The sequence below is a fragment of the Fusarium mangiferae genome, assembly GCF_900044065.1.
Source record: "Fusarium mangiferae strain MRC7560 genome assembly, contig: FMAN_scaffold001, whole genome shotgun sequence".
Taxonomy (NCBI): domain Eukaryota; kingdom Fungi; phylum Ascomycota; class Sordariomycetes; order Hypocreales; family Nectriaceae; genus Fusarium; species Fusarium mangiferae.
In genome coordinates, this window is record NW_024573921.1 from 3,926,237 (window position 1) to 3,940,613 (window position 14,377).

The following is a 14,377-nucleotide window of genomic DNA, read 5'->3' on the forward strand; positions in this document are numbered from 1 at the left end:
GGATGAGGATGCTATTACCAGTACGTTCATTAGTTCAGCACCTCGGAGTTAGTTATGCGATATGATGATTCTGGGAGCGTAAGCAGATTCAGGCGAAAGATGGAGGATTTATTGTGATTTAAACACTCTCTTACAGTAAAGGTATACGTCTGATTAACTACCTCACTCTTTCACATTTAGTTATGAATATATTATTCCCATTTCTCATTCATGTGCTGGAAGCTGACGTAGCTTACTCTTGGGGTCTCGTTGACGAACTTCATATTAGCAGGCCAAAGACCTCTGTGTGGCCTCCTATCATTGGCATCCGAAGGCCCAGAGGGATATCAGGAGGGACTCACTAACGTTTCAAAGCAACTCCACCCACAAAACTTTGCCACTACAGCCATTACTAAGATGATACGAATTCCTCTCATTCCGACGTGTCCCCTATTTCTTTGCAGTCCTCCTCCTTTCTACTTTTTTTCCTTCCTGGCCCGGATGCCTTCCTTCAGACTTGCACTGGTCACATACTTCCTTACCATCCCACGCCCGGTGACAACCACCCGTACACTTCCCTCGCTTTTTCCTGCTTGACATGTTAGTTAAGCTGAATTTGATTCAGGGTTGAAGGTTTGTCTCTGATCACCTTCCGCTTGAGCGACAAGACTCGACGCATGGTAGACATCTATGTGCTGGAGGTTCAACTTCTCTTGTGCAATTACCTGAATTGCATTTTGTCCGCCGCTGCCTACTTCCAGTGTTCTGGAAATTTGAACCCTCCGGCTGCGACGGTCCAGGATCAGATGCGTGGGCGTTAGGGTTGGGGTCTACTGTTTCCGTGCCGAGATCCTCCTCGGTTGTGCCACCCGAACGGAGGTTTGCAGGGCCACTTCCAGTGTTCTGGGCGTTTGAACTCTCTGGCTGTGACGATTCAAGATCAGGTTGATTCTCGACAGGCTCCTCGACGGGGACATTGGGATCGTGGTTTGTCGAGGTCTCCGTGACTTTGCTTTTCTTTAAACTGCCGTTTTGTCTGTTATCCTCACCATCGGAGTAGAATTGTGACGTGTCAATAAAGTCATTGATGTCGAATTTCCTTTTGGTCATAGTCGAGATGAGTGTTGTATACTGCTGAATGCTGTTGATGGTTTGTAGTGTTAAGATGAGTGATGATGATGTCTTGCTGGGAGTTTGTTGGAGAGAAGAAATCTCGACGTTCTGCATTTTCCTTCCTGTTTCTGTCTGCTCTGATTCTTGGGAACTCTGGGGAGGCGCAAGTCAGGCGCGCCAAGGAAGCAGCAGTTGTCGTGCCTGCCTGGAAACTCAACATAGCCCTCGTCTGAGTAGGTGCATCCGATTCAGTCACAGCCTAGGTATGGATATGTGCTTATAACATGCGAATGAACCCAACATCGCAACCATGAGAACACATGCAAAAGGACCAAAAAGAAGACGCTTTGAAGCGTCAATTGAATGCGTAATCAGGGAATCGAACCCTGGGCTCCCCGACGCTGCTCGAATGGCAACGGAGAATTTTACCACTAAACCAATTACGCGGTGTCTTTGATGTTTCGATGCGTCGCAAAGACTCCACAGGTTTCTCCATCGTGGTGCTGCGTGAGAGTGGAGAGCAGTTATACGAGAGAGCCCGTATTACTGGTGCATAAGTGAGATGAGCCTCAGGTGAGTTACGGTTGAAGGATTCTAAACTTCAACTAGTCATTCTAGCGGAGGAAAGAAAACACAGGACCTCAATCCTAAATGACAAAAATATTTAGGGTAATATATAGCCTAAGTTTAGGATGACTTTTGCCAAGTTTATTTTGACATCCCAGAGTAAGGTTCGCTGTTTTCTTGCCCCCCGGGGCTATCCAAACCTTGAGCAAAGACTTCAAGTCACTTGGGGACCATCAGGAGAGGAAATGAGGAACTTCGTTGATCAGTATCAATAAATGGGTAGGTATCTGTTATTATAATTCATCAATGAGTACCATTGGCTAAGTATTTGTTCACAACCTCATCCACAACCTTCTGACAGATCCCTCTATGAACCTCATCCGCAGTCCGCGCAACAAACGGCATAAGAAGGCTATTCGCCTCAATGATAACCTCCTCATACAACTCCCATTCCTCCACCAGCGTCCCCGGACTGCTGGTACCGGGGCTACTTCCAAACTCCTGCCTCGGCCTCACAATCCACTCCGTTCTCACAGTAACACCAGCCTTGGCATCAGCTCTACAGCGAATACCATTCGGTATACTCAGACACGTCACGGGCCAGCTCCTATCCCTCGTCAGGCCGGGCGCCAGCATGAGTCTCTCGCTGGACGAAAAGGTCCTCACGCTGCTATTCGGCGTGCCAAAGAATGGGTCTTTGGTGACGAGCTCCATGTTGGGCGTCGTCTCTTTGAAGCTCATAATGACATCGTTGTTGGCCAGCATGGGCGTGTATGTCTGGATGTGAGCGAGGACGATTTCCGGCGGCACGCGGCTCGGGATAGGGACAGTGATGAATATCTGATGCTTAGACCGCATGGCCTACAGCAGTACAGCCCGGGACAGGTCTGACTGCCGTTATCTAATGGGCATCGAAAGTGTTAGTCATAGCTTGGTAATATGAGTGAGTAGGTAGGTACATGAAACGCCATATCTTTTGAGTGAATGTACATCAGACATGGTATTATGTGTTGGCCCCGGCCTCACCTTTTTGTGTTTCTGGAACGTGAACTTACGTTGATTCGTCGTAGGATGCTCCGTCTTCCCCGCAAGTTGAGGCAATTTCGGCCGCCCGTGAGTAGTCAGCACTAACAACCTTGTTGAAGATGGCGCACTAGGCATGCGACGATTGAAAATAGGATGCGGCTGGTGTGATAGTGCGACTGGTTCTTCTAGAAGGGGTTTATGGGTGACTTGAAGCCCTGTATCGTGCACATCCGAGGACTCCGATGGACAGGACTTGATCAAAGTTTTGCTGTCATCTTTTTTTTTTCTCCATGTCTTAATCTGACAGTGAGGCGGGTCTGTTTCATTGGTCAGGAGGTGAGCCACTACTGAAGGGGTGAGCGCTGTGATAGGCTATTGGGTCTGAATAGAGTTCTCAGTAATTTCGTACCCTGGACTCTATGTTTCTCCTTTTATGCTACGAATAAAGAAACGACAGGTGTTGAAGATATTGACTATCTAATGTATACTGTATACAATGGGTTGGGGTAGAAATAAAAAGGTAACAATTTGGTAGAAGAAACTCCATGTGACTGTGCGGATATAAGCTATCAGCCACAAACCTAACACGCAAGACATCCGGCTGACGGCTTATCATCAATGCCAGTTTTTTGGCCACCGCCACTGCTGAGCCAAATATCTCCGGAAGGCAGTTTATTAATGGTTGTCCTCCAAAAGAGTCTCAAAAGCCTTGCGAGACATAGTCCAAGTCGGACCATTGGGCATACCTCCAGGGCTTCGAGGAAAAACAGACGCGTCGACAACGCGCAGATTATCGACGCCACGCACCCGAAATCTCGAATCAAGACAAGAGTTCTCATCATCATCAGCTCCAATGGCGCAGGTTGATGAGGCGTGATGGCTGAAAGCCAAGTCTTGAATACTCTGTCTCAGGTTCTCGGGATCGGGACTAAGCTGCGTATACGGAACACCAGTCGCGTCAAATGCCCTTCTGAGCAACTCAATTCCTTCAACAATAGCATCGAGATCACGCTCAGCTGACTCAGCGAAGTAGTCGAAGTTGATGTTAGGCCGAATGCGAGGATCGGATGAGTTGAGTCGAACTGTGCCGGCGCTGTTGCTCGTCTGCATCTTCACAACAGCGTGCATCCACTCTGCGGGATCGTTGCCTGCTCTCTCGCCGGTTGAGTAACCGGGGTAGAAGCCTACCAATCCCGAAAGACCTGGACTGCTGAGGAACATGAGATCCGAGTCGTTGTCCCAGCTTTGGCTGCTTCGCCAGACGGCGCCGTAGCTGCTGTCGCGTGCTGCGTATGGTCCCGACGCGTCGTCTCGCCAGAGTACGAAGCACGGGTCTTCGTCATCGAAGGTACCGGTGCATGGAGACTCTCTGGGGATAAGCCAGTTCTCTTCACCACGGATTTGAACAGGGACTTCGTAATTGTCGTGCAGGTTAGAGCCCTAATGGGGTAGTCAGCATGGAGCAGTTCAAGATTAGCTGGGGCACTTACAACAGCTGGTAGGTCGACGACAACAGGAATATTCCAAGCTTCCAATTCCTCGCGCGGGCCAATACCACTCAGCATAAGGATCTGCGGAGTGTTGAAAGCGCCACCAGAAACAATGACCTCGTGTTTAGCGTAGACCTCCCGAATCTCACCAGTCTGCTCAGGATCGTACCGCCCATCAGCAGAGTACAAACCCTCACCAACCATATACTCCACACCATAAGCGCGGGGCTTCTTATTGCGGCCCTGTTTGGTGAGAACTCGTGTGGCCAGAGAGTGGAAGCTGACAGTCAAAGGGTGTCCGGCATCGATGACCTGGTTGATAAAAATCCCAGCACCACTTCTGGCAGCTGTGCTGGGATCGATTGCGACGGGTGTGCTGTACATGCGGCCGTTTTCGTAGCGACGCGGGTCGATATCGTTGAGGTCGCGGAGAAGAAGCTCGGTCATCTCGGCGGGATCTTCGGTATCGATGCCTTCAGTCTCACGAAACATTTGTGAGAAGAAGTTGGCGACATTAGGAGATCCAATGTTGACCGTTGCGTTACTCTGATCGTTCTACAAATAACGTCTTAGTATAATCCGCCACGAAGAAAAGGGCTGGTTCGTACCACCAGGTAACCCTCAAAACCATGACCAGGAGTACCTTCAGGGACGTAGGTACAGTTCTCGAGATTCATCAGATGTCGACGCATGTGCTCATGGCCCCAGGAGGCATCGCCCGTCATATTGGCAATATAGTCCCACTCATTATCAGGACACCAGGCAAAGTTCATGGCGTTGACTTGCGCACTTCCGCCGAGAGTTGAGCCGCGAGGATAGTACAAGCCAGCACTGTGATCTCGGTATTAGCATAAAATCGACGAGGAGGTTTACCAGAACTTACGGCCTAGCACCCTCAGGCGGATCAAGGCCGACGTAGTAGGAACCATTGGTCTGGATATAAGTATACTTGGGATCACGACGAGCCGCATCAAAGTCCTCGTAGTGATTGACAAAGAACTGCCAAGAGTGGTCGGGAGTCTCGGCAGCAGTTCGAGCTCTGGCAAATGTTAGTAACAGCAAGGGCTTGTGAGAATTGGAACTCACAGAGCTGGAAGCTGCTCGAGGATGCTGGTGTGATTGTCTCCTCCCGCTTCGATAAGGAAGACGGAGTGTCCCTCTCTAGCTAGATTGGCGCTGTTACCCGTCAGCACGCGAGTTTTGTGTCAAGTTCGTGCTTTGACTCACGCCAGAGAACCTCCTCCTGGTCCAGAGCCGATGATGACATAGTCGTAGACATCGGGTTTGGTCGCAAGGGCAGTGGAGCTGCCTGTCAAGACAGCCGTAAGAGCGTATTTAAGACGATTGAGAATCATGGTGTGGATATCGATAAACGAACTTAGTGTCTCGAATGTTTTGCTGGATCGATTCCATTTTCAAGTCGACGGCTCGACTCTTTATATGCGGCTCAAAAGCGGCTTAGGCCAACTCTCAATATCCTTCATCGCTATCGCCAAAGATGTTTTCATCTTGGCGATTCTCACAATGAGCTTCACAGCCTCGTAGCCGCGTCAGTTTCCTTGAGGTAACCGCGTAATTTCGATGGGGATTACTTGTGGAATGTCAGCCGTGGAGCTCCGCGGGCATGTCCGGTATGATTGTAGTCAGCAATGCTGACATGCCAAGTCTGTGAGACTTAGCAAGCTCACCAAGCCTAGCTCTCGTTGTGAACCACTCACAGATCGCCAAAAGCGAGCAGCTTCATCCCAAAGTAAACGGAAGTCAGTCATAAAGTCCTTTCATGCTGCGGGAATCGGGGATGAGGCGCCAAATGATAGACTATTTACAGAATATGCTGATAAATCAAAATTTCTACTCTTGGTATATCAGAAATCTAATAAATGGAGCCTTGCAACTTGTAATTCGCACTGCCCTCAAAAACAATCAGTTACCCTCGCCCCAGCTAACACCATAGTAGCCAATTTTATGGAAGCGACTTACTCTTTAGATAATCTAACCCTGAACTGGTAAGTATTTTCTTAATTTAGGCTACCTTACCTAATTTTAAAGACCTTAAGTTATGATACCAGCGTCAGTGGTATGGGCAGGACAGACCGCAGCATGAGTGCCTCTGGCAATGGGTGCCAACTTAAGGTAGTACCTAACAACGATAACAGGGAAGGATGCTCATCGACCAGGCTCCTGCCCACTTGCCCATAGGGAATGTTGCACACTCGGTCTTGCATTGTCCCTTCCCCGAATAGGTAGGCAAACCAACAGGAAAGTGTTCAGGCGCTCAAAATCGTAAACAAACTCAACTTCTTCATCACTTCAAATTGATTGATTCTAATTTACATTCTTTAATCATTCTTCCGTCTGATTCTCATGGCCTTCCTCGCCATGCCACAGACAGACATGTATTCTTCGTTATTGAATACGAGATCACCCGTTGTTGTGTTACACTTATTACCACCACAACTTCGAGTACTAGCTCTTCTACTACCCCAGCGGTTATTCAACCCTATTCTCCAGTGGACGCCTAGCCCACCATCGTTTAATCGACGGCCTTCAGGTCCATTTCTGGACGGTCTTGCGGTGGAGCTAAAAGAGCAAATCGCTCGTTTATTAGACCCGATCGGGTTGATCTCGCTACGTCAAACGAACCGCCACTTCCTGAAAATCATCAAACCTCAGAGACAACAGTTCATTGAGCGTCTGCTGGCTCTTGAGTGCCTTCCGGGACATGGAGGCTCCCTTCTGCCCTTCACTGACTGCCACGGAAGACCCCTCTGGAGTGACCCCGGCGTCTTGAAGACACAGACGCGGCCGCGGTGGGCCTGTACCGGTTGCAAGAGGCTTCTCCCTTATTACCATTTTCAATACAAATTCTTGGCCGAGGTGATTTGGCAAAAGCCCCCGACTGGGTTCCCTGCAACCAGGACCATTACTTCTTGGGAGCCTGGGCTTGGACGCATCGCGAGGGTGGTAACACCGCTAACGCCACTCCCAGCCGACGGCGGCAGAAGCATACAAGATCGCTATAACCTCATTGTTGGGGATATTCTAGCCATAAGTCCTAACGAGCTATTCAATCAGATCCGAAACCACAACCTGGATCACTTTGAGGGAATGCAATATGGCGACTTTTTACAACGAATCACGTATATCCCGAGCAACATACGTAACCTATTTTTGTGGAATTTGGTGTCAATGCGGAGCAGCTTCGGCAGTAGCCGACACCATCGAAAGTGCAATGCATGCCAATACAAAAACCACGTTTTCAATAACGCGACCATTGCCAGCCATAATGGCATGTTTGGGACTGAAAGATTTCCCATCATTTCGATTGAAAACCACATGATCGCATCCCCCCTCGATCGATATTTCCCTGGCGTATTGGATACCATGCAACAAGGGCGTCCATCCAAGCGTTTTTATCAAGGCTTCCCAGAGCCTTGGACTTTGTGGATGGCTCGGTGTCCTCGATGTACGAAATGGCAGGAGTTGAGAGCGTTTCGATTCGGTGCGGGTGCCGGGTATTGGTTTCAGGCATGGGAACCTCTCATGGGGCAGCTAACTTGGGACGGACTAATACTTACGCAAGAGATCTTTGACAAGGCTTGCTGCAACGCATGCTTCATGGAACAGAATGGGCGGCCAGCACTGGCCGAGTACCTTTGTCGGTGGTTCGTGTTCTTGTTGGAACAGCAGCCCCAAGAGGTTCAATCTGAGCTTCGTTCTGAAGCGGGTAGATTCACGACAAAGTACGGCGAAAAAGCTCATCCGACAGCGGTCCACGATTTGAAGCAGAAAATCTTCCAGATTGATTGTCTTCGATCCCAGGGCGAGTCTCCATGGCATTTGTCTCCCCGTCTTCAACTCCTCCTCAAAGACTTGTTCAGACTGTTTGGGCTAGCCGGCGATAAATTCCTCTCTGACAAGCAAAGCTTATAGCAAACACTGCAGCAGCATGAGGAGTACCTCGAGTGGTTGGTGGGCTGCAAGGGGGAAGTTGAGCGAAATCCTGACTTTTTGGCGAAGTGGGCTCTCGAAAGAGGCGGAGAGCCCTTGTAACTAATAAGCGTTATATTGGTTTTCTCATGCAGCGATCTATTCTGCCCTTACCACTGATGCCAGTATTATAAGTCTAGGTCTTTACAACTAGGTAAGGTAGCCTAAACTTAGAAAATTTTTATTAAGTTCAGAGGCAAGTTATCTAAAAATTGTGATATCGCACGGCGAAAATCGGCTCCACGACGAGCCAGATTGAAGGGTCTGGTTGCAAACTCGAGCTTCAACCAACACACAATGGGGCGCTGGCGCAACGGTAGCGCGTCAGATTCCAGCTACTTAGCACGGAGATTCCTGAAGGTTATCGGTTCAAATCCGGTGTGCCTCATTCTTTTTTCTCTTTTTTTTCTCGTATTCCATTTTTTTAGTGTTGAGGTTGTGTGGATCTTCCTGTTGAGGTATGGTGCCGTATGTGGAGATCTACATGGGCATGGCACTTTGATGAGACCGCTCATGAATACATAGACAAGCTATTATTAGAATGGATATATATGGCTTCATTTTTGTCGCATTATTCGTCGTGGATACTCAAGCCAGATATGCCACTCCGGTGCAAGATAGGCCGTGATAAGTCCAAGCAGGTATACCCCTGTATCTCCAACCTGCCAGAGACTTCTTCCGTGGTGCAATAATAAGGCGTAATAACCCAGCAAGATCAGACCTTCTGGCCGTCTGGTAGCTAACAAGCTTGTCAAGTCGGGTGACGCTAGCATCGTCCATTGGAATATCATGCGATATCGACCGCCATCGTCTTCTTTGAACATGGCATCGAAGCCGAGTTGGAGGTATTGTATTGCCTCACGGCACACTTCTTTTTCGTCATTTGACAAAGCAATCGAGTCGTTGACGAGCTGGAGTATGGGTTCACAGTGTTTTCCTGTAGGGTCTTTGGAGGATTGTTGACTACTCCACGATAGAACTGGTTCAAGCTCCGTGTTGAGAAGTAAAGGCCATGCGGAGAGTGTTAAACGATACAAACCCCAGTTCATCTCAACACACTGTACGTAGTGAGTAAGAAACCCATCAAGACCATCTGAAGTTCGGGTAGCCAAGGCATCAGCAAGGAGGTGATGGCCTAGAGTAACCGAGAACAAGAGAATAGGGAGACAATTCGACGAATCGACCTCTCGCTTTGTCGAGTTGAACAACGAAACGGCTCGTGTTTGCAACTCAACAGCTTGGTGCAGATATTTCTCGGAGCGCTCGGGATGAATAGCCGCTAGATGGCGTGCAGAGAATGCCAGCACTTGATGCAAGAGATACGGTGCCCTGACGCTCTCTTTAAGACAGATATCAAGGGTCTCTTGAGAATGCTCAATTCTATCACCGAGACTAAACAAGTCTTTGTTTGTTATCCCATGGATAAAGAGTTCCATGTGCTCCATGTTGACAACGCTATCGAACGATTGTTTATGGCTGTCGGAAAGGGATGTTGCGCTTGTTGGTCTGAGGTTAGCGTCAAGGCTGAGGAGTGATCCTTCGCGAGATGACAATTCCGGGGTCGAGGAGTTTGTGTCTTGGGGTGGTTGCGGGTCGGAGGCGAAGCTGCAGTCTCGATTTGACATTGTGCAGAGGAGACATGACGGGCGGCCTTCATCGCACTGAACACGCGTGTTAGTCATGGGAACTTGAATGCGGGAGATTAAGCTTAAGCGCTCATGCATTGAGAATGGGGAGATACCTTTACGTGACGTCGCTTGCTGATCAGACGGTATCAGTTCATGTTCCATAATTGGAAGCTTAAGATGTTCTCAACTTACCATTGTGCACATCCCCTCTTGGACTTTTTATGACTTCGTCGAAGCATGCTGAGTTGCACCTAAAATAATCTTGAGGAAATGTGAGAGACAGCAACTCGGAACAGTAATAGCCCAGAAATTTAGAGTCAGAAGTGAGATTAATGAGCTGAAACAAGAATTCATCATCAAGGATTCGCAAGCAGTAAGCGAGCGACGTGATCGACAGATAATCCTGGAAAGCCCAAAGCCTAAATAGAACAGGCTAGCCTTAACTTGGTAAGATGGAGTTGTTGATCCTTGCAAGTTGCTTAGCTAACACGCGTGTTCGGGCTTAAACGACCCGATCTTATATCCAGCTTTAGGGTAATTTTGATGATTGGGCATTTTTGATACGCAATAGCCTGTACGCAACACGCGTGTCAGCGGAGGATTTCTCAAGCAGAATTAGGGGCTGAAATCTAGTGGACTATGGAGAGAATATATATTCATGTCGCCATAATGCTCTTGGACAATTACGTCTCTCCCTCAGTCCTTGTCAAGGAACAAGTACAATAAGCCCACCTTTAAACGGACACGGCCAACTTCCTGCTATTTCTTCGTCGCTATTCTATCATTATAACACTCACGAAACTTTGGTGGAATTTTCTCCAAAATGCCCGAGCTAAAGAAATATCTCGGTAAAGTTTACCTCTGGCAATATGTCCCCAGCCTCGTCGGATCAGTAATCTTCACGCTTCTCTTCACCCTCGCAACCGTAGCGGTCGGATACAAGATGCACAAGTCAAAAACACGCTTCTGTCTCCCTTTCTTCCTTGGTGGCGTCTGTATGTCTCCCCATCTCTCGACCCTCTCTACAACTCTAACCTATCTGTAGGCGAAGTATTGGGCTACTTCTTCCGAGCCCTATGCTACAATGCCACCGACTCGCTCCCTCTCAACATCATACAAGCTCTCTTTCTCCTCCTCCCACCCGTCTTCTTCGCAGCGACATTATACATGGTCTATTCTCGTCTGGTCAGAGCTATAAGTGGAGAAAGTTGTTCACTCATCTCCGTTCGCTGGACGACTCGTCTTTTTGTCCTTGGAGATGTTCTTACGTTCAATATCCAGGGGAATGGCGGTGGGTTGCTCGCAAATGAGGATCTTGTCCACATCGGAAACATCATCGTTATTACTGGCCTCATCGCGCAGATCTTACTATTCCTCGCTTTTGTAGCCTGCTGCGTTGTGTTTCATCGACGGTTCAGGGTCCATGTGAGGCATACTAGCATGCCAGTTTCGATCCGTTGGGAGGCGTACCTGAATATGCTTTACTTCACATCAGCTCTCATTCTAGTCCGAAACATCTTTCGAGTAGTCGAGTTCGCTATGGATAAGCAGGGATATTTGCAGCAGAAGGAATGGCCAACTTTTGTGTTTGACTCGGTTTTGATGCTGCTGGTTATGGTTGCGTTTTATTTGAGATATCCTGACAATCTTCAGCCGCATTCCCGAGACTCTGCGATTGAGCTTGTGCCGAAGGATGAGCCTCAGTCTGGAGGAGCTGGTGGTTCGAATCAGATGGAGCACAGATAGGGACTAAGCTCTTTGTGGTGGACTCAACTGCAGATAATGCATCTAACTCACAATTTAGATATGCTTTGGTTTTCCCTTGTTGCACATCATCATCATTTGTCTCTGCCATTTATCGGCGTCGTTTTTGTGGTAAGCGCTCTTAGATCCTGGCTGGTAAACAGCCACCCAATAGAAGCCCCCCAATTCAGCCATTTACCAGGATGGGATGCGCAAGGCTGACTGCAAGTCTCAACTCAGAGCAGCTGAAATGTGATCCCCGCATAAACTTGACATTTCCAACTTCTTCAAATGGACCCTCTATCTATTATCAGCGGCTGCGCTGGCCTCATCACGGCGATCAGCAGCTTGAGTGTATCGATCAATACTTTTGTGCGCAGCTGTCGAGAGGCTCGCAGCGACCTAGACAGGGTGTCGCGTGAGCTTCATTCTCTCCAGACAGTCCTTGAACTCATCGAAGAAGATGCCAAAGATGACACGAAGCCCTTCCCACCAACCATCCAACATCATGTGTCGGGAATCGTCACAAACTGTGGCTCCGTGGTTCTTGAGGTTGAAACGTGTATAAAGAAGTATGGGGATGGGCGCATCAAGAGTAAAGCTGCTTGGGCGATCAATGGTCAAGGCGACATGGAGAAGCTGAGGTCCAGCTTGGAAGCTCACAAATCAGCCTTGGAGCTTGCCCTCGACATGCTGTCTCTATCACTCACGAAAGACATCAAAACTGATACCTCGGAAATCCGTAACGATACAGCTGCTATCAAAGACGACACAGCTTTGATCCTACAGGAGATTGCGGAGCTTCAAGCTCGATTACCTGATACAGCTGCTGCTCAGAATGATTATATTCTTCAGCGATTTCTTGAGGATATGGCGACTTATACTGAGACGACTCTCGATGCAAATCTGTCTTATAGTGATGGTATGAGCTCTAGAGCCTTGTCTATTGTAGATGAGCACGATGAAACCTCTCCGAAACCTCCACAAAATGATCTACCAATCTTGGCGCCCCAGCGCTCTAGCGCCTTGGAGGCCAACGCGTTGTCGAATCGAGTAGACGCCCCCAAAAACGTTGCCAAACACCTTGCACCTCACGATCATAGCCTTGCTCAGCATCCGATACCAACAATGGAAGACATCCCCCATCGCCCAAAGGGACCCTGTCCTGCACCTTCGTTCAGCAGTGATCCTCAAGAACTACGTTCGAGCGCCCTAGCATTGGATTCTAGATATAAGAAAACGCATAATCAAATCGCACCTTCGCCGGGGAGAATCCAAAACGAATATCTAGTTTCTGAATTTGCACTGCTAGACGCTTTTGATCCTCTATGGCGTGAGCACTATGGCAGCTATCTCCAGGGCAGAGGACTATCAAATGACGCGATCAGAGAGAATCAGGATTATGTCATCGATATTTTGAACCAAGTCAAGGAGCTTGAGACGCCGTCCTGGCCACGAGAAAATTATACGATGACAGGAGTGAACGATATCCGGGCGGAGAGTGACCGAGGTCACTCGCTACCACGTGGCTCCCTGCAAACAAATCCCCTCATCTGGACTACTCCTCCATTGTCTCAACAATTGATGCCGTATATGGCACCGACGAGCGAACCTATTCCGAGAGAAGAAGATGAGGCTGTCACATCACAGTCCAGGACAGAAGATTTCTCCAGTCAAGAAGGATCCCATATTGTAAGGTTTAGAGGCAACGTGGTCGTCGATATACCAGTGCCCAAAAAGATCCTGGACCATATTCCTCACTCTTCCTCCCTAGGCCGAAACAAGTTCACGCATTCAAGGTTCAGCTTCATTACTTGCCCCCCGGAGGAGTTTGGAGATCATAATTATACATTGAGAGCGACACTGTTTGCTCAGCCGCGACAGACGCAATTTATTCTAGTTGTGCAATTAAACCCCAACGATAAAGACTTTATGCGGCGCTGGGCCCTAATTCACGATTCCATCACATTTGCCCAGAAGAAACTGGAAGCTGTTGGAGGTGCACAAGAATTCTGGAAGCGAGTCGTTGTTCATTTACACCTGGTTCATGGAATGGAATGGGGACACAGTGGCTTTGATCATCCATTAGAGGCCATTGCAGGGAATCTGACACTCAGCGGCAAACTCACACCAATAGGCTCTGAGCATCAAGAGCCGGTGGACATGGACTCATCAGCAATTGAAGGACACCCGGTTTATGCCACTATGTCAGAGGTATGATTTATCCCACAGCTAAGGAGACTCGAAACCCTGCGCTCACCTTCAATACAGTATAGTGTGCACCTGCGCCAGCTATATTATCCACCCGAGGTAGTAGTACGCGCGGAAGTCCCAGTCCAAGTTGTAATTACAACAGCTCGTGTTCCAGAAAGCTCATTGAATCTTCACTGGTCCGACAAATACATCCCATGGACATGCGCCATCAACAAAGTCCTCCAAGCTGAACATGTCATAAATATGAGCGAAGTCTCTGACGCCTTTTCCTCTCAAAATGACTTTCTGTGGGAGATTTTAAGAGAAGACAGGCCTTTACCTGTGCTCAAGTATAAACCGCTTCCGGCTTGGGATTTGGAAATTTTCAGGTTTGACAGCCTAGTTGCGGAAATTCAGGCAGACTTAATGGTAGAAAAAGTAACCAAGAAAAGGAGCTCTAGAATGAGTAAGTGGTTGAAGTCACGGAGGAGCTAGTAACTATAAAGACAGAATTTAGGGGGGCTACTAATATAAATACATAAATTTTGGTGTTCTTCGACGTTCATTCGTGTGAAAATACCTTGGGAGATTGAGTTCTGTGCCGTTGTTATAGGTTCTTAGCAACAGCTACTCAATCACAAACAGTTT

General features: G+C 48.3%; 7 protein-coding genes and 2 non-coding genes across 9 annotated transcripts; 4 read left to right on the top strand and 5 right to left on the bottom strand.

Moving 5' to 3' along the window:
* Nucleotides 1–584: 584 nt before the first annotated feature.
* FMAN_16025 (uncharacterized protein) lies at nucleotides 585–1,206 on the bottom strand (the record flags this gene model as incomplete). The annotated part of the gene is made up of 2 exons (XM_041822589.1): nucleotides 585–667; nucleotides 735–1,206. 2 exons carry the CDS (start codon nucleotides 1,204–1,206, stop codon nucleotides 585–587), a joined length of 555 nt encoding a protein of 184 aa, XP_041677104.1.
* A 250-nt stretch (nucleotides 1,207–1,456) lies between these two features.
* tRNA lies at nucleotides 1,457–1,538 on the bottom strand. Its single transcript is given in 2 exon segments — nucleotides 1,457–1,491; nucleotides 1,503–1,538. It is a non-coding gene; the product is annotated as a tRNA-Gly (tRNA).
* Nucleotides 1,539–1,962: 424 nt separating this feature from the next.
* On the bottom strand, nucleotides 1,963–2,517 carry FMAN_01760 (uncharacterized protein; the record flags this gene model as incomplete). The annotated part of the gene is made up of 1 exon (XM_041822601.1): nucleotides 1,963–2,517. One exon carries the CDS (start codon nucleotides 2,515–2,517, stop codon nucleotides 1,963–1,965), a length of 555 nt encoding a protein of 184 aa, XP_041677105.1.
* Nucleotides 2,518–3,360: 843 nt separating this feature from the next.
* On the bottom strand, nucleotides 3,361–5,530 carry FMAN_01761 (uncharacterized protein; the record flags this gene model as incomplete). Its single annotated transcript, XM_041822612.1, has 6 exons — nucleotides 3,361–4,125; nucleotides 4,176–4,730; nucleotides 4,784–5,006; nucleotides 5,059–5,214; nucleotides 5,262–5,351; nucleotides 5,403–5,530. 6 exons carry the CDS (start codon nucleotides 5,528–5,530, stop codon nucleotides 3,361–3,363), a joined length of 1,917 nt encoding a protein of 638 aa, XP_041677106.1.
* A 1,009-nt stretch (nucleotides 5,531–6,539) lies between these two features.
* Nucleotides 6,540–8,108, top strand: FMAN_01762 (uncharacterized protein; the record flags this gene model as incomplete). The annotated part of the gene is made up of 1 exon (XM_041822623.1): nucleotides 6,540–8,108. The coding sequence occupies one exon, from the start codon at nucleotides 6,540–6,542 to the stop codon at nucleotides 8,106–8,108; it is 1,569 nt and encodes a 522-aa protein (XP_041677107.1).
* A 356-nt stretch (nucleotides 8,109–8,464) lies between these two features.
* Nucleotides 8,465–8,553, top strand: tRNA. The gene is given in 2 exon segments: nucleotides 8,465–8,500; nucleotides 8,518–8,553. It is a non-coding gene; the product is annotated as a tRNA-Trp (tRNA).
* A 169-nt stretch (nucleotides 8,554–8,722) lies between these two features.
* On the bottom strand, nucleotides 8,723–10,032 carry FMAN_01763 (uncharacterized protein; the record flags this gene model as incomplete). Its single annotated transcript, XM_041822634.1, has 3 exons — nucleotides 8,723–9,826; nucleotides 9,907–9,925; nucleotides 9,986–10,032. The coding sequence occupies 3 exons, from the start codon at nucleotides 10,030–10,032 to the stop codon at nucleotides 8,723–8,725; spliced, it is 1,170 nt and encodes a 389-aa protein (XP_041677108.1).
* A 584-nt stretch (nucleotides 10,033–10,616) lies between these two features.
* Nucleotides 10,617–11,539, top strand: FMAN_01764 (uncharacterized protein; the record flags this gene model as incomplete). Its single annotated transcript, XM_041822645.1, has 2 exons — nucleotides 10,617–10,788; nucleotides 10,839–11,539. 2 exons carry the CDS (start codon nucleotides 10,617–10,619, stop codon nucleotides 11,537–11,539), a joined length of 873 nt encoding a protein of 290 aa, XP_041677109.1.
* Nucleotides 11,540–11,827: 288 nt separating this feature from the next.
* FMAN_01765 (uncharacterized protein) lies at nucleotides 11,828–14,224 on the top strand (the record flags this gene model as incomplete). The annotated part of the gene is made up of 2 exons (XM_041822656.1): nucleotides 11,828–13,750; nucleotides 13,808–14,224. 2 exons carry the CDS (start codon nucleotides 11,828–11,830, stop codon nucleotides 14,222–14,224), a joined length of 2,340 nt encoding a protein of 779 aa, XP_041677110.1.
* Between the last annotated feature and the right edge of the window lie 153 nt (nucleotides 14,225–14,377).